We start from the raw sequence: 24,117 nt of genomic DNA on the forward strand, positions 1-24,117 counted from the left end.
GTCCAGGCTGCACTGGGCTGCCCCCCTGCACTCTCTCTGCAGTGACTCTCTGATTCCAATTAGCCCTGCAGAGCCCACTCGAGCCTCAAGCAGAAGACACCACAGTGGCTCCAAGACACACATCCAACACCCAGTGGCCACCAAGTAACCTCTGTCAAAAAGTTTTCATCTCATTTCTCCCAGAAAAGCTCTGCACTCCTCTACCTGATACGCTCCGACCATAGTTATGGGAACCTGGTAAGAGAAACAGAGAGGATCCGCCACACAAACCAACCTCTCGATCTGCTGAGGCCCCTGCCCATTCCCTTCTGCCAACACGCACACATTCCAACTGCGGCTGTTCAGCCGTATTTTCCCATCCAGGTCTTCAAACGCTCAGGGTCCCTTCCTGAGCTGCTGGAAGTGAGGTAAAGGCTGAAGAACCAACATACAGAACTGACCAAAACAATAGTATATAAAAGTGAGGGTGGCTGGGCTGCTAGATAAAATAGCTAAATGACATTTAAAATATTTATATTTTTTAAAACTTCCATTTAACATAAAATTAGCACAACTCAGGGTAAAAAATAAAATTTTATAGAGAATATAAAACAAAATGCAAGTTTCCCTCTCACTGATGCCTGATTTTCCTGACCCATCTCGGACAGGCAAACACTATTATGACTTCTGTTGTGTCCATACAGCAGTTTCCTATGCAGACACAAGCATATCTCTGTATAATCTTTACTTGCGATTTTAGCAGACATATCATCCTGCTACTTTCTCTTTTTATATGTATATGTGTGTGCGCATTAAACCTTTCCATATGGGCACCCGTATATCTCTCCTTTCAATTGCTAAATATTCACCTTATGAAAAGTCCATCATTTACTTAATGAGCAACCTGCTGATAAACATTGTTTTTCCATTTTTTCACAGTATAAATGATGCTGCAATAAATACCTTCACACGTAGGCCTGTGCATTGGGACAGTTACATCTTCTTATTAAATTTATTCACTGCTATCAAATCAGTCTCCGAAAAGTTGCATGAATTTATAATCTCTTGCAATGAGATTATGTCAGATGGCACGCACCTTCTCTCAGCCTCTACTAATACATCAGGGCACAAAAATCACTCAGAATTTCCCCTTGAGAGACTCTTCCCTGCAACTCTCCCGACTTCTGAATCACGGCCCTCCCCCCGTCGCAAACCAAGCACAGGACCCTTTCATTCCTGCTCTCCTCTCCCAAAGTGATGAAGTTCTTGACTCCTGGGTTTGGGAATTGGTTTAGGATAAACAAATAACCCCATCATCCCCAGAATCCCACAGGAGCAACTCTGTCTCGGATTTAGGTTAATATAAAATAAATTTTATTATGGAGCCATTAGGCAGATATTTTCTTAACCTTGGGCCTGAAGGACCCTGCTAAAGGAATATTTTATGAAGTATTTGCCATTACTTCTGGTGACTGTTCTTCCAGATCTTATTGCTGAAGAGACATCTAAGACTTAGAACCTCAGAAAGCTTAGTTTAAGCTTTGCATTAACTTGTCTGGTAAGCTAGACCAAATAATTCTGCTTCCAAAATCTCTCACTCCAATGGGAAGAAAGGGGGCCTTGAAAGTAAGGAGGAAATCTGTCCCGGTGAGACTGACCCTTAGATTCTTGGTCCCCTTGCATTCTCTCTTGATTCATCAGAGACCAGGGGGCACATAATGTCATGCGAGGAAGGCTAGGAGGGTAATTGCATGTGAGGCAAATGTGAACTGGACGTGCCAGCTTGCTAGGCGGAGTCCTTGGGTTCGTTTCACAGCGCTCCCTGCGCCTCCGAAGGTCAGAATGGCTTCAACTCCCCCCCTGGCCCAGCGAGCTTAGGGGAGCCTGGGTGAGTGGTCGGCAGGAATCCGGTTTGGTGGCTCCTGCGCTTCCCCTAGTCCTCCTTCCCCTGCCTGCTGACTCTTCAAGGAACTAAGTGGTATAAAGTGTCTGCTACGTTCCTGAAATTGAGAATACACTTGATGTTGAATACGGACATTTTCTGACGTAACAAGAATACCATTATCACGCATGAGAAATTTAGCATTTCTTCAGTAATATAAAATGCACAGTCCATATTAAAATTTTCTAAATGTTTCCCAAATACCTTTACAGCTTTTATAAAACTCAAAGATCCTATCAAGTTTCAAGTATTGCATTTGTTTTTTTTAGAATTTTTTTTAACTGATCACATTTCCTCTGATCATTTTTAGCCTTTTATTTTTTATTTTATTTTTTATATGTCATTTTCTTTTTAAAATTTTCAATTACAGTTGACATGTAATATTATATTAGCTCCAGGTGTACAACATAGTGATTACATATTATATACCTTATGAAGTGATCACCCTGAGAAGTCTCAGATTCATCTGACACCATAAATAATTATTATAATATTATTGACTATATTTCCTATGCAGTACTTTACATCTCCAATGTGTCCCCAAGGAGAGTTATACACTGAGAAACCCTAGGGATGCAGTCAAGGGAAAGGCAGAGAAACTTTCAGCCCTTCTCTCCTGAGGCTAATCAAATTGTTGAACTCTTTAAAGTTTTTTACAGGAAAAGGTGATGTCTCCCTTATAGGGAGTTTCTTAACACCCAAGCTGCCTTCTTCCTGGGCCCCAAATCCTAGTTACCACAAAGCAGTTCAAATCAGCTTCTCTTCTGTGTATCTACCGCATCTCCCTTAGCCTTACAGAGCCTAAGATCCCCCCAAGCAGAAGATACCACAATTAATTCCAAATTATATATCAAAAGCTCACAGGCACATGACATGAGTAAAACGGGGGAGTGGGCAGTAGTTCCACAGAAACATCAGAAAACCAGCAGAAGCTGTCAGAACTCACTTTGTCAGAACTTTGGAAAACATTCAAAAAGTTAAAGCAACCAAGGAAACACTGACTCAAGAAAAAGGCAACTTCGAAATGTTAGCAAAGCTTTGTGGTGATCGTGCATCCCTTGCCCACTCTCTCCCCGGCTTGGCAGGAGTCTTGAAAACAGCAACCAGCCTTCCCGGGGGGACCCGGTTTCCCGGTTCTAGAAGCAGCAGAGGGGACCTTATGCAAAGCATTGTGCATGTCTGTTCTTACCTGCCTGGGGCTAACGAAGGATTCATACAGGATGCTGATCTTTGTTTAATCTAATACGGACTTCATTCAGGGTGGAAAGAGATTAGCATTGCCCAAGTGGTTTTTTGCTTACTAAAAAGTTGCAGCCACCTTGGGCAAAAGAATATTGTTGAAAATACAACAGACTGTCTAAAGCCTTCAGCAGGAAAGTTGGAGAATATTCCTAGTTGGGAAACTAGGGGATTTAAAAGCATATGCATGTACTGGGGAATTTTAAAAATCCATATAGATGCACCGGGCAAGGTGCACACTCAGAAAAAAGCTAAGAAGACACCGACCTTTTGCTTTAAGTAGGATAAACTCAAAGAGATCCACACCAAGGCACAGTACAGTCAGTCAAAAGAGAAAGACAGTGAGAGAATCCTAAAATCGGCAAGACAGAAGCACTTTGTCACTTATAAGGAATCCTCATAAGATTAACAGCCAATTTTTTATCAAAAATTATGTAGGACACTTAAGGCAGTAAGGTAGCATATTTAAAGGGTTGAAAGAAAAAAACTGTCATTGCCTGGCCAGGCGTGGCTCAGCGGTTAAGCGTCGACCTAGGATCCAGGCGATCGGGGTTCGATTCCCGGTCAGGGCACATGCCCGGGTTGCGGGCTGCAGCCGATCAATGACTCCCTCATCATTGATGTTTCTCGTTCTCTCTCTCCCTCTCCTCTCCTCTCTCTGAAATCAATAAAGATATATTAAAAAAAAAAAAAATTCTCCAGAGAAAATTTAAAAAAAAACAAAAAACAAAAAAAAACTGTCATCCAAAACTTCTGGATCCAGCAAAACTGTCCTTCAAAAATAAGCAATAATGCAGACAATCCTAGATAACAAAAGCTGAGAGAGTTTGTATCCAGTAGGCTTGTCCTAAACGAAATGCCAGAGTCCTTCAGACTGATATGAAAAAACACTAGACAGTAACTTGAAGTCACATGAAGATATAAAGATCTCCACTAAAATGGAGTTCATATAAAAGCCAGTTTTATTGTATTTTTTTATTTTTCTAACTCCATTTTATTTTCCACATAATTTTTTTAAATGTATAAAAAATAGTCAAAGTATGTCTTTAGTTGTTGAATTGTAGGAATCCTTCCTGTATTCTGGATAGTAAACCCTTATCAGATATATGACTTGCAAATATTTTGTCCTATTTTGTTGGTTGTCTTTTCACTTTCTTGATAATGTCCTCTGATGAATAAAAGTTTTTGATTAACTCCAATTTATCTACTTTTCTTTTGTTTCTCTGCTTTTGATATCATATCTGAGAATCTCTTGACAAAGTCAAGGTCATGAAGATTTACCCTTGTTTTCTTCTAAGACTTTTATGGTTTTAGCTCTTATATTTAGGTCACTGATCCATTTTGAGTTAATTTTTATAAATGGCATAAGGTAGGGGTCCAACTTCATTTTTTTACATGTGGAATTCCAGTTTTCCCAGAACCGCTTGTTATAGTAATTATTATTTTCCCGTTGAATGTTTTTGAACCCGTGTTGAAAATCAATTGATCATATGAGTTTGTTTCTGCACTCTCAATTCTATTCTATTGGTCTATACATCTATCCATCTGCTTGTATCACATTGTTTTGATTACTGAAGTTTTGCAGTAAGTTCTGAAGTTAGGAAGTGTTTGAGTTCTTTATACATATAAGAAAATCTTTGAAATGTAGGATAGTCAATACCTAATACTGGAAAATACACAGTCGAATGACTTACTCAAGGTCACACAGCAATTCAATAGCAAAACAGATTTAGCGACCAGGGTCTCCTGATTCCTAGGCTAGTGGTCATTATCAATACAAAATAACATTTTCTGGAGAGTTTCTTATAAATAATAAATTGTCTTGGATGATCTCTTAGAAACTACAAACTTAGAAATTATAAGACTAGAAGGTATCCTATAGAAATCGTTTCCTTTTGGCACATAGTAGATGTTCGGTGAATTTTTTCCATACATCTTATTCTAGAGTAAGCTCAGGATAGGAGGGCTAAATGTAAATTTTAAAAATGGGGGGAGGGGGGAGCAGCAAATTTCCTTTAAATTTGGGAGAACCTAAAGCTTTTCTCACTGTGAATCAAAGTCCAGAAGCATAAAAGAAATGATAGATTTGACTGAATAAAAATGTTTTAAAGTTTAACTTTGGCCTGTCAAAATAAGCTTAAGCAAAGTCAAACATAAAAGACAAATAAGACAGGCAAAATGATTTGTTGGGAAGACTGAGGTAGAACAGAGAAAACTACTTTCTCTGGTGACCAACTCCTTGATGGCAGGTTCAAGGACACTCACAGAGGGAAGGGGGGCGGGGGTATGTGGACACCATCGACGGTTCATTCTGTTCTGTACTAACAGGAGACTGATACTGATGGATTAGGTCTTGTGATAAAACACCCTCAAGAACACACATAAAAGGAAGTTGAAGGAGATAAACATGTACATATAAATAAATATATAGCAGCCCGTCACTGACAAAAGTTGGCTGGAACACATGGCTTGGATAGGAGGGATCCATGAACCTCAGGCAGAGAGGAAAAACTGCAGGCTTCCTCCCACCCCAGCCCTCCTCCAGCTCTGCCCCGCAAACCCACTGCACGGAGCTGCTGAGTCACTGGCCCTCAGAGGAGCCATCGAAGAGAGGGGAATGGAGGTGAGCTTGTCTCTGCCCCTGAACTCAAAGCAGAAAGATCCCTCCACCTTCCTTTAGAAGTAGGGAAGGGAGTAGGCAAGAGGGCAGGAGTGTTAAGGGACAGCCTCTCCTAGAAGCCGCTGAGACAGGGAGTACATGTAACTCCCCTAATAACAACCTATCACATAACCCTTTCGGTTATATCCAGCTAATCTTGTGTGCTCCCCCTCCCTGTCCTGTCCCCATTCTGGACTACTTACTATTTGCCAAATGCTTACTCACCAAGTGCTGCCCCCGATCTCCCTGAATTCAGGCTTCTGTTCATTCTAGTTCTTGAAATGCCCTCTTCCCATCCCTGTCCTTTAATGCTGTGCCCTGAGTGTGTGGCCCTGCTCAGGTGATGACACCTTCAAGTCAGCTGTTCTTCCATCCAGATGTGGCCTCTTCCTCTTGGGTTCTCCCAGGCCCTCGGCTCTCTCCTCCAGGTCCGAGCAGGTTCGGCACTGTAGTTATCTGTGGATAGGTCTTGTCCCAATTATGTGACTTTTAGTTCACAGGTCTCGGTTCAGGGGCAGGGTTCACTTTTACAGTCTTCGCAGAGTCTGGTGGAGGATCTGACATGGTGCAAGTATTCAGTAAGCTTTTGTTAAAAGAGAAATAAATGTATGTGTAATAAACGAGGAAGTACCTGGATTCTCTTTTCCAGAAAAGCTTTGCCAGCGGAAACCCCAATGCTCTTTGATAAACGCAGACATGGGCTGTGGTGTTCAAAGAGACTGATGTGCTTCCCAGGGGCATAATGACAGAGCGACGGTTTCAATCGATTGCGTACCTGTCGTGTGCCGGATGCTTTAGAGCTTTGGGTTATCTCAGTGACACAATGCAAGAGCCCCGTCGCCAAAGTAGACTCTGACATTTATTGAGATCTTACTGTCTACTATCCCTCTTCTAAGAACGAGGTACGTATTATGTGGCTTATAATCTACAGCTATTCTGTGTGCTCCTAGTAGCATTATCTCTATTTTAATTGATAAGGAAAATAAAATAGAGGTGAGGGAACACACCCAAGATTCTCATCAGTTGGAAAAAAGCCAGGATGCAAAAGCCAGCAGCCTGACTCCACGGTCTGATTCCTTAGTCAGTAGTTATTCTCACCCCCTTTTGTGGAATGACAAAACTGAGTGCTGCACAGGTTTCAGTTTCCCCCAGACACCCAGCTCATTCGCAGTGAGGCAGGATTTTGAAAGTAGATCTACATGGTTCTACAGCTTCAGATCAACCCCTAACGTCTGCTGCCAACCTTACAAAAGAACCTGCTCTCCTGTCTAATGCACTGAAAAATACTTTGAATGGCAAAGATTTGAGCCTCAAGAAGGCAGGATGGAGCCTAGGAGAAATAATAATCTGGAATATCTATAAATAGGTATCTATAGATTTTATAGCTATCTATAGGGTCCTTAACCATTCGTTCTCTCTCCAAATAAAGAAGGGCTGCAAGGAAATGTGGACTACTTAGTACATAAATGGGCGGGTTATGTAAGTCCCTTTGCTACTCAAGTTCACCAGCAGCAAGTGTGATGGGCCGGAGGTGTGGGGTGGAGATGGCAAAAAGAACAGAACTCGAGGGTCTGAGGCTTTTGGAGAACTCGCATTATCAGGACAATGTGTGGTCTGTGGACCAGTGCTGGTCCTTGAACTGTTTGCTACTGTGCCATAAAAAGAAAGCTACAAGCCAAAAAGGAAATATTTTAAAATGTTTTGTGGCCGTCTGCCTTGGTATGAGATCCAGGCGCAGATCCGGGCGCCCCCGCCGACCAATTCTGAACAGCTGGCCTCTGAGCTTCCGTCGCCTCCTTAGAATAAAGGTGCCCTCAGAAAGCAGAGGCAAGGAGTCAAGAGCTGAAGTTACAAACCCAGGGAAGTAGGAGCGAGGGATTAAGTGGGGTGAGGCAAGGAGAGACAGGAAGCAAAGCCGTGGGAAGATGTAAAAGACAAAACCACAGCTCCAAGCAGCCCCGGCTGGGCCAGAACAGTGGGGGTTTGCCTGAGGGGCTCCCCCATCTCATTGCTCATTGGTCAAAGTTCATGTCCAGCATGATGGAACACTTGATGGTACCTTCTACCCCTTGACTGTCACTCAGGAAGCCCCACTCAAGGCCTAACAATGTGCCTTTTTATGAATTTTAAGGTAGTGTGGGCACTTGGCATGAACAGGCTCAGCTTATGGACATGAGAACTATTGGTGCTCAGAGCTTCAACGCAGCCTCCCTCTAGCTTGCAGAGCCCAGAAAGGTGGCACCAGCGTGATCCAGGAGGCAGATGACACTTTTGGGAAGGAGGAGGCAGTTTAGAAGATCTGAGGAGACGCAGAAGGTTTAAAACACAAATGACCCCGCAGAGTCCATTAAAATTTGTGAGAATGAACATATGAGGCACCTAGCACACTTTCATCTAGGCGGGTAGCATTGCTAGACAGGATTTTGGAAACTGTATCATGTGAGATGGTGAGATGTTTTTAATTGCAGCAACAGAAAGCTCAACTCAAATTGTCTTACACACTGAAAGGAACTTAGACGGTAACTAAAAATATCCAGAGAGAAGACTTAAATTTTAGCATGGTTTTATCGGATGTCAGCTACACTGGTGGGCAGTTCTCTTGTTCTGACTCTTCTGTGGGCATGCTTCATCCTTAGACAACTTTTCTGATGGTTGCAAAAATGACAACAGCAATTCCGACATTTCAGTCAGGTGACACACTGCCCAGAGCAATGTCTCAACACAGCTTATTACAGGGTTATCTCAACACTGAACATAAGTAGAGGGGTGGATGTTTAATAAGCCAAATTGTGTAATCTGTCCACCCCTGGATCAAGCACAGAAATTTCTCTGATCAGCTTAGGTCAAGCAGGCCACACCCCTAAAGAGGATGATTGTGACAGAATAGAGGAGGGGTACAGAGAATGCTGAGAAGGCAATCACTGTGTCCACTACTAAGATCATCAGGTCTAAGTCTTTTGTTTTATAGATAAAACAAATTTTAAAACCAAAGCTCAATGATTTTCCATATTTACATCATTTGTCAATTCTAGGCCAAGAATCGAACCACAGTCTCCTGAATATCAGTCCCTATATATTTCCAAAGAAGGAAGTGAGCTGGGGAAGAAAAGATGTAAAGTCAGAAGTATGTAAATAGTAGGCAAGTGTGTGTAATAAACATGAGGAGATTAGAATTGTTTACCCAGGGAATCAATAGAAATGAAGATCCATAATCAGGTTTCTGAATGAACTCTCCAGGAAGCTGGAGTGCATCTGAGATGAATAAAACAGAATAAATTAGGGGTAAACAGAAGCCAAATATGTAACATATACCCATGAGTTTAGAAGGGATCTTTGAAGCCATCACTAAATAGAGTTATGGACCCAAGAAAGTGATCTATCTCCTCCTGAGCTGAAGGTCAGATGTGATCAATCAGAAGGTTTGGAGACAAGATGGGAACCAGAGTGCAGAGAAGAACCACCCACCTGACCCCCAACAGGGCGAGCCTTCCTGTTCCCGTTGTTGTGTTCTCCACTTACCATACTGAAATCTGCTGGTTTGGACCAGGGATCCATTTCAATGAAACTGACCTAAGCTAAAAAGAAGGACATGGAACATTAGCCCATGTAAAGAGAAAAAAGAACCAGAAAGGGAATGCAACAGTGATTGGTAGGCACGTCAGGAGAGGGAGGTGGATGGGAGAAGACAGAGCACAGGTTACCTGAAGTTCTGGGTAGACCAAGTTAAAATGAGCATAGAAAAGGCTTTAGAACCAACTATCTACAGGGTCAGAGCTTAGGAGAAATTGACAAAATAATTAGAAAAGTAGTGACACTCTTCAAAAATTAGTAGTGTGATAAACAGTCCAGTCTCAGATAGACATATAGATAGATGATAGGTAGATGATGATAGATAGATAGATAGATGATAGATAGATAGATAGATAGATAGATAGATAGATAGATAGATAGATAGATAGATGATAGATAGATAGATAGATAGATAGATAGATGATAGATAGATAGATAGATGATGATAGATATAGATAGATAGATAGATAGATAGATAGATAGATAGATAGATAGATAGATAGATAGATGATAGATAGATAGATGATAGATAGATAGATAGATAGATAGATAGATAGATAGAAGGTAGATAGATAGATAGATGATAGATAGATAGATAGATAGATAGATAGATAGATAGATAGATAGATGATAGATAGATGATAGAGATATAGATAGATGATAGATGATAGATAGATGATAGAGATATAGATAGATGATAGATAGATAGATAGATAGATAGATAGATAGATAGATAGATAGATAGATGATAGATAATAGACAGATGATAGATATAGATGATAGATGATAGATAGATGATAGATAGATAGATAGATGATGATAGATGATAGATAGATAGATAGATAGATAGATAGATAGATAGATAGATAGATAGATGATAGATTTACTCTTTTCTTTTTATATTGCAGAGCAAGATGAGATGGAGAGAAAGGAATTCATACCAGAAAGATCAAGTCTAGAAGATAGGAAGAAGAGAAGATGCCCAATAATTGAGGAATTGGTAACCCAGCAGTTAAAAAGCTTGATTCAAGCTAGAACAACTGCAGTCTAATGGAGACAGATCTAAAATTTGAAGCCAGAAAAAAAGAGGACAGAAGTGAAGGTAGGTTGTTAGAAAGATCTTCCCAGTGAAAAGGCTGGGTTGCAACTAGCTCAGCTGGCTGAGGACAATACACCAACTGGTATAGATAAGTAAGGATGGAGAATATTTCAACTTGTAGTAGGAATTAGGTAGGCGACAAAAGGGTGAAACAGGTGGAAACTGTTAAAATACTAATCACTGCCCAATTCCTGAACCCCTCTATGCACACTGAGCATTTCCCATATTATCTCTGATACCCATTAATAATCTTAAAAGAAGGCATGGTTTCATCTAACGAAGAAAATGTACTAATAAACAAAATAGAAACCAAGGCATAGATGCATGGAACAGACTGACAGCTGTCAGAGGGGATGGGCAGGGGGGACTGGGTGAAAGAAGGTGAAGGGATTAGCCAAAGAACACATACGCATAACAAATAGACACAGATGGCAATGTGGTGATGGCCAGAGGGAAGGGGGGGCTGGATGGAGGTGGGCAAAGTGGGGGTGGGGGAGGCATCTGTAATAGTATCAACAATAAAAATAAAGAGAAAGGAAAGAAACAATAGTTCTTGTTGTGTGAAGCTTTGTAAAAGTAGGTGATTTATTTATTTTTTTTATTTATTTTTTTTATTTATCTTTTTTGTTGAAAGTATTACAAATGTCCCTTTTCCCCCATTGATCCCCTCTACCCTGATCCCCCCTCCAGGCCTTCACCACATTATTGTCTGTGTCCGTGAGTTATGCATATAAGTTCTTCGGTTAATCTCTCCCCAACCAACCATCCCCACCTTCCCTCTGAGATTCATCAGTCTGTTCCATGCTTCTATGTCTCTGGATCTATTTTGTTCATCAGTTTCTTTTGTTCATTAGATTCTACATATGAGTAAGATCATGTAACACTTGTCTTTCTCTGACTGGCTTATTTGGCTTAGCATAGTACTCTCTAGGTGCCATCATGTTGTCTCAAAGGGTAAGGGACCCTTCTTCTTTACAGCTGCATAGTATTCCATGGTTAAAATGTCTGAGAAGATGCTTGATATGATTTCAATATTCTTGAATGTGTAGAGACTTGTTTTGTGTCCTAACATGTGGTCTATCTTTGAGAATGTCCCATGTGCACTTGAGGAGAATGTATATTCTGCAGCTTTGGGGTGAAATGTTCTGTAAATGTCAATTAAATCCATCTGATCTAGAGTGTCATTTAGAGTCACCTTGTTGATTTTTTTCGTATGGAAGGTATATCCTGTAAAGTCAGTGGGGTGCTAAAGACCCCTACTATGACTGTATTGCTGTCTATCCCTCCCTTAAAGTCCTCTAGAAGTTTTTTGTGTTCTTTTTTCAGCCTGTGTGAATCTTTTGTTCTGAGGTAGGACTCTTGTAGACAGCAAATATTTGGGTCATGTTTTCTTATCCATTCACCTACTCTATGTCTTTTGATTGGAGTATTTAATCCATTTATATGTAAGTTTATTATTGACAAGTACTTATCTATTGCCATTTTATTTCTTTATGCCTATTTTCTCATTCTATTTCAACTTCTTATTACAGCAGTCCCTTTAACATTTCTTGCAATGCTGGTTTGGTGGTGATAAATTCCTTTACCCTTTTTTTGTCTGGAAAGCTCTTTATTTCACCATCTATTTTGAATGATAGCCTTGATGGATAGAGTAGCATTGGTTTCATATCCATGTTTTTCAATACCTTGAATACTTCATGCCATTCTCTTCTGGACTGTAGTGTTTCTGATGAGAAATCATCTGACAGCCTTATGGGAGCTCCTTTGTAGGTAGCAGTTGTTTTTCTCTTGCTGCCTTCAAGATTCTCTCTGCCTTGAATTTTTGACATTTTAATTATGATGTGTCTGGGTGTGGTCCTCTTTGAGTTCTTGCTTGGGACTCTCTGTGCCTCCTGAACTTGTGTAACTTTTTCCTTCACCAGGTTAGGGAAGTTTTCTGCCATTATTTCTTCAAACAAGTTCTCTAACCCTTGCTTACTTTCTACATCATCTGACACTCCTATGATGAGAATATTGTTACATTTCATGTTGTCCCACAGCTCTCTTAAACTGTCCTTCTGTTTTTTGTTTTTTTCCTTTTGAATCTGATTTTTTTCTACCTTGTTTTCTAATTCACTGATCTGATGCTCAGCTTCTCCTAATCTGCTGTTTATTCCTTCCAATGTATTTTTTATTTCTACTGTCATTCTTAATTTCCTTCATAGTTTCCATATCTTTTCTCATGCTGTTGAGCATCCTTATGATCAATATTCTGAACTCTATATCTGATAGATAGCTTATCTCCATTTTATTTAGCTCTTCATCTGGAGAATTCTTTTGTTCTTTCACTTGGGGCTTGTTTTTTTGTCTCCCCATGTTGGCTGCCTGTTTGGATTTGTTTCTGTTTATTATGAAGATCTGCTAGGACTCCAAAAGTAGGTGATTTGTATCAATCAGATAGCAACTTGAACAAAAGAATCTCAATATTTCACAGGAAAAAACAAAATGTGTTTCACATTTCAGACACTGAAATTTCTTGAATGTCCAATATTTTACATGAAAATGGACAGGTTTTAGTTTAGAAATCAGTTTAATCTATCATGGATTAATGAAAAATAATATGTGGAGAACACATATTTAAAGTAACCAACAGGTACCTCTGGTGTATGCTTGTGGATGAAAGTGTATGCTCATGAACACATGTATGGTATAGAAAGTGCATCCAGGGGCATGTTTTAAAACTCCCAGGCATAATCCTCATGACCTCCACCACTCTTCCCCTTTCAAAAGTATGTGTGATTCTAAGCAAATAGAAAAGCAGTAAACTGGAAGGAAAATGTATTTGATAAAACCCATCCTACCACTTATGAAATTCTTGCTGTTCGTAATATGCATTACAGCTGTAGTTCAAAATACAGAAATCCTTATGCCCAAAATTATACCAACATTTGTATAGCCTCAGCAAACCTAAGCAAAACTTGAATTCTAGAGATTTTTTAAGTAGCTAATGAAAAGATTAATTATAGCCACCACCACTACCCACACACATGCACGGACACATACATGGACACACACTGACCCAATAGACAGTTGGTCTTTAGAAGAATTGATAAATAATCTAATCAATTCTCAGCAAATTACTGTTCAACTATGTGGCATGTGGTTTATAAGTTGCCCAGAGAGACTCCTGGTAGTTACTGTCCCTCATTTCTACTGTCTTTTTTTGTTCTTAGGACAAAGCGGAGAGTATTTTAGGAGAAGTATCTGAGTTAGTAGGATCCAAAAAGCGTCCTGGGTAACCTCCACTTCTTGCAACCAACATTCATGTTTTCAATGCTATAAACACTTATTCACATGTTGGGTATAAGTAAACAAGCAGTTAAAGAAACAGGAGCCATGCCAACACCCAGGATCATCACTGATCTCTTTTGAAACTCCAGCCAAGCCTAGATCCTAGGCAAGCCTGGGACTGAGATGCCTATTGTGGTTGCCATGGGTCAGATGGGATGTAAGGGTGTCAATGGAGCTCTAGATCAGCTTATTTTGTAGAAATAATGTTCTTGATCCATGGACTATAGCTGTGGATGTCAGTGAAGACCATAATGTGTCCTGTCAGAATACATCCAGTTGCCCAAGACAAAATTCCTTGTAATTCATTGCCGCATATGACTGGTGCAGCTGTGACCACCTGCCAGACAGAGGAGAGCCGTCAGAACTTCCCTCTCACCTGAGGGTTCCTCAACATCTAAATGTAAATGAGAGCCACTACACTTGCCATGCAAAGGAGCCCAGGATATAAGAAAATAGTGTGAAGGCTTCTCTCCCCTGCACTGACTACTCCTACCTTCCAGTAAGCCCTAGACAGAAATTTCAAAGCAAGAGCTGGAAAAGAGCTTTGAATTCCCAGAATATCTATTCCTCTGCCCTCTAATAGAGGGAAGAGGACAGTGAGTCATCCTTCTTCAGCTACTTACTCTTGGAGCTCTCAACCTGACTGTAAATTCCACACCCTCGACAAGGGACGAGAGGTAATAGGGACACAGAAACAGAGAAAAAAGCTACTGAGCATATAGGCAAATGAAAGAAGAAAAGTTACCTTGCAGTGCTCTTGGCTTCCCGCCATTTGTCGTATACAGAACATGTCTTCAGGTAATTTTTCACCCAGTGATTTTGCGCAATTTAAACCACGCTTATGATGAATCTTTATGCTGCGCAGGTTATTGTCTTCATTTCCTAAGCACAAGAAATAAGAGATTTCCATTCCTGTTTGCATTTTCATAAGGCATCCTGTCTCCTTCAGGGCTCATTCTTGGTTAAAATGGACTGCAGAGGAAGAACTTATGGGACTCATCATGGATTAAACATACGCTCCTGCTTAATTTATCATCTCTGGCAGATGACCAGCATTGAGGGGTGGTTGGTGAAAAGACAGCAAGCAACATCTGAACCCAAGCTATGCCATCCCCAAGTTTGTGACCTTGGACAATGAGGTCATCTCCCCGAGTCTTTCTCATTTAAAAGATACAAATCCTAAGAAAACATCTATGTGATCTATGATGATGACCAAATAATATGTAAAGGGAACTTACTGCCTAGTACATAATTTGTGCTCAACAAGTGGTAGCTATTGTTGATGTTGTCATTATAATAATATCACTCCTGTTAAGCAAAGGGAAAATAGGATTTTATTCAAAGAAGTTAAATGATGTGTCCATAACCCTATAATAAATGGCCGAACCAATACTCAAGCATAGATCCTAAATCCCAGACCCTGCCACATTTGCCAATGTGACACATACATGTAACACCTTGATTCAGAATCTGATTCCCAAAGCCCTAAAAGAGAGCATCCCTTCTACTTTAAAGAGGCAATATTGTTGCTCCATTTCTAGCTTCACTATGTGCTTAGAAATCTGGCACTGGGCCTATGAGTTCCAATTTCTTCCCCTAATACATCAGAGATCCTGAAGTTGTGAATACATTCAAGAATACAAATAACTCTTCTTTTTGACAGTCACTCACCAAAAAACTCTACATCTCTTAACCAGGTGTGAATCCAGCAATCTCTATCTTCATCTTTCACATGAGTAGGCAACTGAAAAATGTCATTGGCAAACGTGAAAGGTATAGACAACTTTATCAGCATAAGGTCATTTTTAGGAGAAGTGATGGTGAAGTTTGGGTGAACGAAGATCTTCTCATGAGGTAGAATCTCCCCAGTAAAGCCTTGAAAACGTCGAGAACCACCAAGAAAGATAACCTGGAGATCTCTAGAAATGAAGAGGGGAAAAAATGATACCATCACACATCACGAGGCTAATCTATCACTTACTTACACACACACACACACACACACACACACAATTTCCTTCTATAATAACCCAGTTAACCTTCTCTTCTCATCTCTGTTCATTTTATGTGTAGTTACCACAGGTGATCATGTAGGTTGTGCACTATATAAATTCAATAGGTTGCCATTTCCATGGCCTATAACGTGAATGGTGCCTCCAGGAGTTAAGCAATACAATGGCTTGGGCTCTACTGTTAGCATAATTTCAGAGTAGCTCCAATTCAAGACCAAGAAAGTTGATAAAAGCATGCAAATGAGTAGTCAAGGCGTCTATGAAAGTAGTAGGTTCTATTAGGGAGGTTCCTTTGGGAGTAGGAGGGAACAAGAAATGTGAGGTTGTACAAAGAAAATAAGTTACAGCTTAGAGTGCTGAAGTATTTTAAAGCTAGGGAGGATCACCTGAATATACTATGCTCTACATCTCTATCAAAACTTTGCTGGATCAACAAGGTTTTCTGATGGTCCTTTAGAACAATCATCATAAATCCTGGATGTTCCCCTGAGATCCGTTTGAGATCCACTCAACATCATGTCTCAAGACCCTAATTTCAGAACAAGACACTTCGCTGAGGCCCCTGCGTCTCTCACTCAGGGGTCTCTCCAACTATGACAGTAAGGTAAGTAACACATGGAAAGCTGCACATCAATTTTTTTGTTGAATTCCCAAATGTTGTCGATTTTTGTCTCCTAACAACAATACCATTTGTCTCTCAGTCTGTTCTTACCACATGGCTGGGAGTTTATAAGATAAAGTCTAAAGGGATACGACAGGAATGGGCCTGATAAATCCATCCTTGAGCCAATCCCATGGACTGACAAGTTTAGAAGATCTTATCAAAGCAGCATCCTGTAGATAAACTTTGCCTTTGGTCAATTTTACAAGACATTGTACATTAGAAGGGCTTTCCCGTATCTTGTTTTTGTGTCCCTGAGAACTGCTGTCCTCGCTTTCACCTGCCTGGAGTGAAGGATTTTGCTGGGCCCCAGTTGGGGATGACTGGTCTTGGCCAAGTTGTTTTCACTGACTGTTGCCATTCTCATTGGATCATCTCAGTCTGTTTGGTCCTCTGTACCAAACACTGAAACCATGAAAAGTAAAACCATGGATAAAGGGGATGTACCAAGAGGTATACTTGCAGATATAAACCAATATGTGTACACACCAACACATATAAATATTGTGTATATGTATATATACACAAAAATATGTTTTAAGGTACATGGTACAAATATGTTTACAGTAACACTGTTTAAAATAACAGAAACTAGAAATAACTCAAATGTCTGTCAAGAAAAGAATGAATGCATCGTGTGATACTTACACTGAAATATTATTATACAGCAATAAAAAAATGAAATATATAGTCACACACCTAACACTTTGGATGAATCTTAAAAATATTAAGAATGACTGGCAGTCCTGGCTTGCGTGGCTCAGTGGTTGAGCATCGCCCTAAGAACCAGGAGGTCACAGTTTGATTCCCAGTCAGGGCACATGCCCAGGTTGTGGGCTCAGTCCCCAGGAGGGGGCGAGCAGGAGGCAGCCGATCAATGTATCTCACTGAGGTTTCTATCTCTCTCCCTCTCCCTTCCTCTCTCTAAAATCAATAAAAACATATTTTTAAAAAAGAATGATTGGCAGGATTAATTTTACAAATATGTAAGATATAATACCGTATTATTTTTCTTTCTGGACATGTTAAACCTGAGAAGATGGGACATTCCTTAGTCAAGTGTTATCTGAGTAGCTGCACTCCCCTTGACCATCATAGCCCTAGGATTTCCTGACCAGCACAGGCTTTTTATTTTTATTTTAAATATATCTTTATTGATTTCAGAGAGAGGAAGGGAGAGGGAAAGAGAGAGAGAAACATCAATGACGACAGAGTCATTGATCGGCTGCCTCCTGCACACCCCCACTGAGGATGGAGCCCGCAACCCGGGCATGTGCCCTGACCGGGAATCGAACCACGATCTCCTGGATCCTAGGTCGATGCTCAACCGCTGAGCTGTGCCCAGTGGGGCCAGCACAGGCTTTTTAGAAGTTCCCAAGGAGTGTAGAGGCCCAGCCTTGGGGCTTTGGAACAGAGTGGACTGATCCCTGTTACTTACGGTAAGAAGCAGTGGGCTGCCGTCACCACCCACTGAGGGGCAATCAGAGTCCCCACGCAGGGCTGGTAATTGGATTTCAGATATAATAAGTAAAGCATGTGATTTAACTCTCCCATGTCTTCACTTCCCATGACAAATGGAACAACTCCTGGAACACAGAGAGAAGAGAATCAGGAGACAACCCAGCCAATTAAAGGAAATGGGCTGGTTACAGAGATTTTAGGATGCCAACGTCAGAACATATCAGTATTTACCACGTATTAATCAGGTAGACCCTGCTCTATGGTACTAGAAAACCATACTATAGAAACACTGTACTAAGCACTTCACATATTTCAAAATTTTTTTTAGGGTGGATAAATTTTGTATTATTTTATAGATTAATAACTTAACATTAGGAAACTTCCTTGAGTCCATACAAATAGTGGATGGTGGTTGGCTCAAGGATTCAGGCTTCTGTGTATCTAATTCCAAATCCCATGTACCCACTTATCCGCCACCTCACCTCCCTACTTCTCCCCAGACAGCCTTGCTCATTTCCAAAATCTTACTATTTCTTGACTCTATCCAGTCACAGCAATGCAGCCTTTCCCACAGCTCCTTGGCTCTTCCTACTAGTCCTCATGACTCCAACAGAAATTAATTAAAATTAAAACTCTAATTCTGGCATGAGAATATAGGGTGAGATACTTTGTACAGATGGGCACTTCAATACAGTACAGTACTTATTCTCTGGATTAAAATTCTGGCTCTATCATTTCAACTAGTACCAACTTCAACAAATAATGTAAATCTCTCTATCTTAATTTCTTTATTTGTACACTGAAATATTTCTTTCCTTTTTATTTATTTACTTATCCCAACAGCATTTATCCCCTCTATTCCCTCTTCCACCTCCACCCAACTTCTTCCCCCAAAACACACCATCACCACACTGTTGTCCCTGTCTATGGGTTCTCTCTTTTTTTCTTTTTTGTTCAGTCCCTCCACCCACCCCTAACACCCCCACCCAGGGCTGTCTGCCTGCTCTCTATCAATGAGTCTATCTTTATTTTGCTTGGTAGTTCATTAAATTTCATATATGAGTGAAATCATATGGTACTACTTGTCTTTCTCTGGCTGGCTTATTTCACTTAGCATAATGTCCTCTGGGTCCATCCATGCTGTTGCAAAGGGTAACATTTTCTTGCTTTTTATGGCAGAGTCGTATTCCATTGAGTAAATGTGCTACAGTTTTCTTTATCCGCTCACCTACTGACGGACACTTGCATACACTGAGATCTTAAACTCCTATCCTAGGGTTATTTTTAGAATTAAATGTGTTAATATATGTAAGCTGCTTGGAAGAATGTTTGACATATAATGAATGTTCAATAATCTTATTTCTTAATAATGCAGTTTTAAAACAGAATATCCAAGGACAACTACAAAATGTGTGACATATGCATAATAGGAATACCAGAAAGAGAAGAAATAGAAAAAGGAGCAGAAGAATATTTGAGACAATAATAACTAAGAATGTCCTACAAATTAATGGCAGATATCAAACCACAGATCCAGGAAGATCAGAGAACATTAAGCAGGACAAATGCCAAAGAAAGAAAGAAAGAAAAAACCCTACACCACCTAGGCATATCATTTTCAAACTACAGAAAATAAAGAAAAAAATCATGAGTGAAACCAGAGGAAAATACCTGACCTATGGAAGGACAAAGATAAGAATTACATCCAACTTCTCCCCAGAAACCATGTGAAGAAGAGAGTGGAGAAAGGTATTTAAAGCATCGAGAGAGAAAAAAAAGACATGAACCTAGAATTCAGGACCCTATAAAATTACCCCTCAAAAGTGAATGAGAAATAAAGACATTCTCAGATGAACAAAAATTGAGGAATTTGTTGCCAGTATACCTGTCTTATAAGAAATGTTAAAGTAAGATCTTTAAGAAAAGGGAAACAATATAGGCCACAGACTCAAATCCTTATAAAGGAAGACCATCAAAGAAGAAATAAGTGAAGGTAAAAAACTTTTACTTTCTTATTCTTAATTGATATAACAGATAAGTTTGCTCAAAATAATAACAGCAACAATGCATTTAACTATGCTTATGTATTATATGTATATATGCTTATATATACGTGAAGTGAATGATAGCAATGATATAAGGGACAGGAGGGAAGAATTAGGATTATTTTCATTTTTTAATAATTTTTTATTTGTCAGTTACAGTTGACATACAATATTATATGACACACAGCACATAATTAAGCATTTATATAATTTATGAAGTGATCACCCTGATAAATGTACTACCGTCTGACACCACACATAGCTATTACAATATTATTTATTGTGTGTGTGTGTGTGTGTGTGTGTGTGTGTGTGTGTGTGTGTGTGTTAAAGTGCCACTTTTATATACAAGCAAACTTTAAAATCTGCTTTGAAGCAGGGAGACTGGCATCTTCCAATGGCCTTGTGGTAGGGACTAAATGCGTAAACCTGGTGTATTACAATATTAATGACTTTATTCCCTATGCTATACTTTACATCCCCATAACTAGTCTATAACTACTAATTTGTATTTCTTAATTCCTTCCCCTGTTTCACCCACCTCCCTAAACCTCCTCCCATCTGGCAACTATCAAAATGTTCTCTGTATCTATGAGTCTGTTCCTGTTCTGTTTATACGCCAAGGCCAAATAAGATTTATCCTAGGTATGCAAGACAACTTAACAAAAACAAATGAATAACCCAATTAAAAAGGAGGCAGGAAAACTAAATAGATATTTTTCCAGAGAAGACTTCCAAATGGCCAAGAGGCACAGGAGAAGATGCTCAGCTTCACTAATCATCAGGGAAATGCAAAACAGAACCAAAAGGAGATATCATCTCACAGCTGTTAGAATGGCTATCCATCGTGAAGACAAAAATCCTCAGCAAATATTAGGAAAACCAATCCAGTAATGTATTAAAAAATTATACACCTAAATGGGGCTTATTCCAGGCATGCAAGCCTGGTTCAATATTTGAAAATCAATCACTGTGTAATCCACCAGGTCAACAGGCTAAACAGCAAAACTTATTATGTCAATTGATGCAGCAGGTGGGAAGCAGTTGACAAAGCCAACATTCACTCCTAATAAAAACTCTCAGGAAGTTAGAAAGAAGAATAATTATCTCAACTTGATAAAAAGTATCTACAAAACCCTACAGCTAACATACTCAATGGTAAAAACTGAATGCTTACCCCCTAAGATCTGAAATAAGACGACACTGTCCATTCTCAACACTCTTACTCAAAATAGTACTGTACATTCGAGCCACTGCAACCAGGCAAGAAAAAGAAATAAAAGACAAACCAGTTTAAAAGGAAGAAAAATAACCACCCCTATGTGTATGGGACATGATTGTCTACATAGAAAATTCCAAGGATGCTACAAAAAACTCCTAGAATACATGAGTTCAGCAAGGTCACAGGATACAAGATCAGCAAAAATCAACCAAACTTCTACATACTAGAACTGAATACATGGAATCCAAAATTAAAAATGCAATATCATTTAAAATCCCTCCAAATAAAGTAAATAATTAGGCATAGAGTTAACAAAATATGTACAGGATCTTTATGCTAAAAATTACAAAATGCTGATGAAACAAATCAAAGAACTAAATAAAAGGAATGACACGCTATGTTCATAAGCTAAAAACTCAACATAGTAAAGACTCCAATTCTACCCAAACCAATCTACAGGATTAACAAAATTCCTATCAAAACTCCAGCAAGATTTATTATTATTCAGAGAAACTTACTGAAAATTGTATTGGAAAAATCACAGGCTAACACAATCTTTAAAAGAAATAGAGTGGAAAAGATCACTCTAGCCAATTTTAAGACTTGCTTATCTAGCTAGGTACAATATTCAAGACAATGAGGTATTAGCAGAGGAGCAAACACAATAATTGACAGAACATAACAGAAAATCCAGAAATAGACACACACACACATACCCAACTGATTTTTCACAAAGGTGCAACAGCAATTCAATAAAGTGAAGCCTTTATTGGCGGGGGGGGGACACCCTCCACCTAAATCTCCCGCCTTATACAAAATTTAACTTAAATGGGTTACAGCCTTAAATATAAAGCAATAAAACATACAGGAGAGAAAGAGAGAACATTTTCAGGATCTAAGGTTACACAGAGTTCTTAGACTTGACACCAAAACCCATAAAAGAAAAAGTTTGATCAATCAGATCTCACCAAAATTAGTTTTAGGTTTGCTCCATCAAGGACCCTCTGAAGAGAGTTTAAAGACAAGTTACACGATGGGGGGGAAATATGTGTAAACCTCACATCTGACAAAGGACTTGTATCTAAACTATCGACATACTCTCAAACTCAGCGGTTTGAAAAACCCAAAGTCTAATTAGAAAATGGGCAAAAAACAAGAATAGACAGTTCACTGAAGAGAATATACATGTGGTAAATAGGCACATGGAAAGATATTCAGCATCACTGGCCATTGGGTAAATGAACATTAAAAGAACGAGATACTACTACACATGTAACAGAATGGCCAACATGAAAAAGGGTGACACCACCAAATGCTGGCGAGAATGTAGAGAAAACAGCTCACTTCTACATCGCCGGTGGGAATATAAAATGGTGCAGCTGATCTAGAAAACAATTTGACAGCTTGACATGAAACTAAACATAAAATTACCATGGGGGTCAGAAATTGCATTTTTGGGGAATGTATCCCAGACAAATAAAAATGTAGCAGCTTCGTTCACTGACGTCCTTCAGCGGGCAAATGATTAAACTATGGTACATCCATACCAGGGAATAATATACACAACTTGGAAAAAATCTCAAGAGGATTATGCTGAGTGAAGTTACATGAATCTTTTCAAATCATAAATGTTGTCACGTAACTCCCATATTTAAAATTCTTTAAAGGCTTTCTCTCACATCCAGGATCTTTCCTAAAACCAAGCCTCCTAGCCTTCAGCCACACAGGTGGTCTTTTGGTTAAACACGTCACACCTCACGACCTGCACGCTTGCTGATTCTTCTGTGTGAATGACCTACTCACGCACGCCCCCACCCCCCGACACATAACTTGGTTAACTACACTCAGTCTGTTACAGGTTTAGGAAGCATGACATATCATTAAGTGAAAGACATGATATTTCTCATGTTTCATGTAAGAAAATTGAGGTTCAGAGAGGCTAGGGTATTTGTCCAAAGCCACTTAACTATGAAGTAGGAGAGCGTTATTGCCTAGTTACAGAGCCAGTCTAATATCATTATGGGCGAGATACTTAACTGTTCTGTGCCTCAGTTTCCTCAACAACAAAATGAGAGCAATAATACTTATCTCATAAAGTTGTAATAAGAATTAAACGAGTTAATATGTAGAAATCAGGGCAGTATCTATTATATATAAGTATATGCTTTTTATGGTGGTGGTGGTGATTATTATTATTATTACACATTATGTTTTAAAGTCCAAAGAACAAGATCTACTTTTTCCTTTTGAACCTTACAGCAAAATACCTGCTGTCTTTGCTCTTTATGTCTTTTATAAACCCCTATGCTCCCTTCCATGATCCTCTCTCCACCTTCCCTCTGGCTTGCCTTCCTCAAATGTTTCAGCCCAAGTAGGTATCAGACGTTCAGAGGTTTTGAGCCCATAATAAAACGGTTCCAGTAGGTACAACAAGTGGCTGAGCCTGTGCAGAAAATGACTAGTCAGTCTATCACCAACTTCCCAGACTTCCATGTCCCTGATCCACCAGCTCGCCCCCTCCAACAAGCTCCGAGCCTCACCCCCCAACAGAGTCCTACACAACTTGACAGCCACTCACCAGTCACCATCAGCAAGGTTAACAGGGCACACTTCATGTTGCTGCCTGGAGCCTGCTCTGAAGGATGTAGTGGGAACCAACAGACACAACGCAGGGCCAGAACTTACAGCCTGCGCGGGGACTCAGCTGGAAGGGATGCAGGGGATCGAACAGGGTTGAGGGTTCTACAGAGGTCTGTGGTCTAGAGGGCTCTACTTCCCGTCTTAGGCCTCAGCGTGAGCCAGGACAGTAGCCATGGGAATCTTAGTCTAAGCAAAACTCAGCCCTATGAGACGATGAGTTCCTGGGATCTGAGCTTTATCCGCTCATCTAGGGGAAAG

The 24,117-nt window shown here is 39.9% G+C and overlaps 1 protein-coding gene across 3 annotated transcripts; it reads right to left on the reverse strand.

The window, feature by feature from the left end:
* Positions 1-364: 364 nt before the first annotated feature.
* LOC308561919 (putative inactive serine protease 58) lies at positions 365-18,071 on the reverse strand. 3 transcript variants are annotated; one of them, XM_081147547.1, is made up of 4 exons: positions 17,930-18,071; positions 15,490-15,737; positions 14,564-14,700; positions 365-435 (listed from the first exon to the last, which is right to left on the reverse strand). In XM_081147547.1, exons 1-4 carry the CDS (start codon positions 18,058-18,060, stop codon positions 376-378), a joined length of 576 nt encoding a protein of 191 aa, XP_081003673.1. In that variant the 5' UTR covers positions 18,061-18,071; the 3' UTR covers positions 365-375. The 3 variants fall into 3 exon arrangements, with proteins under 3 accessions (XP_081003673.1, XP_081003672.1, XP_081003671.1); XM_081147546.1 differs by lacking the exon at positions 365-435 and adding an exon at positions 1,681-1,979; XM_081147545.1 differs by lacking the exon at positions 365-435 and adding an exon at positions 11,190-14,155.
* Positions 18,072-24,117: the final 6,046 nt, after the last annotated feature.

This window comes from Miniopterus schreibersii (assembly GCF_964146895.1).
Source record: "Miniopterus schreibersii genome assembly, chromosome: 9".
In the NCBI taxonomy this organism is placed as follows: domain Eukaryota; kingdom Metazoa; phylum Chordata; class Mammalia; order Chiroptera; family Miniopteridae; genus Miniopterus; species Miniopterus schreibersii.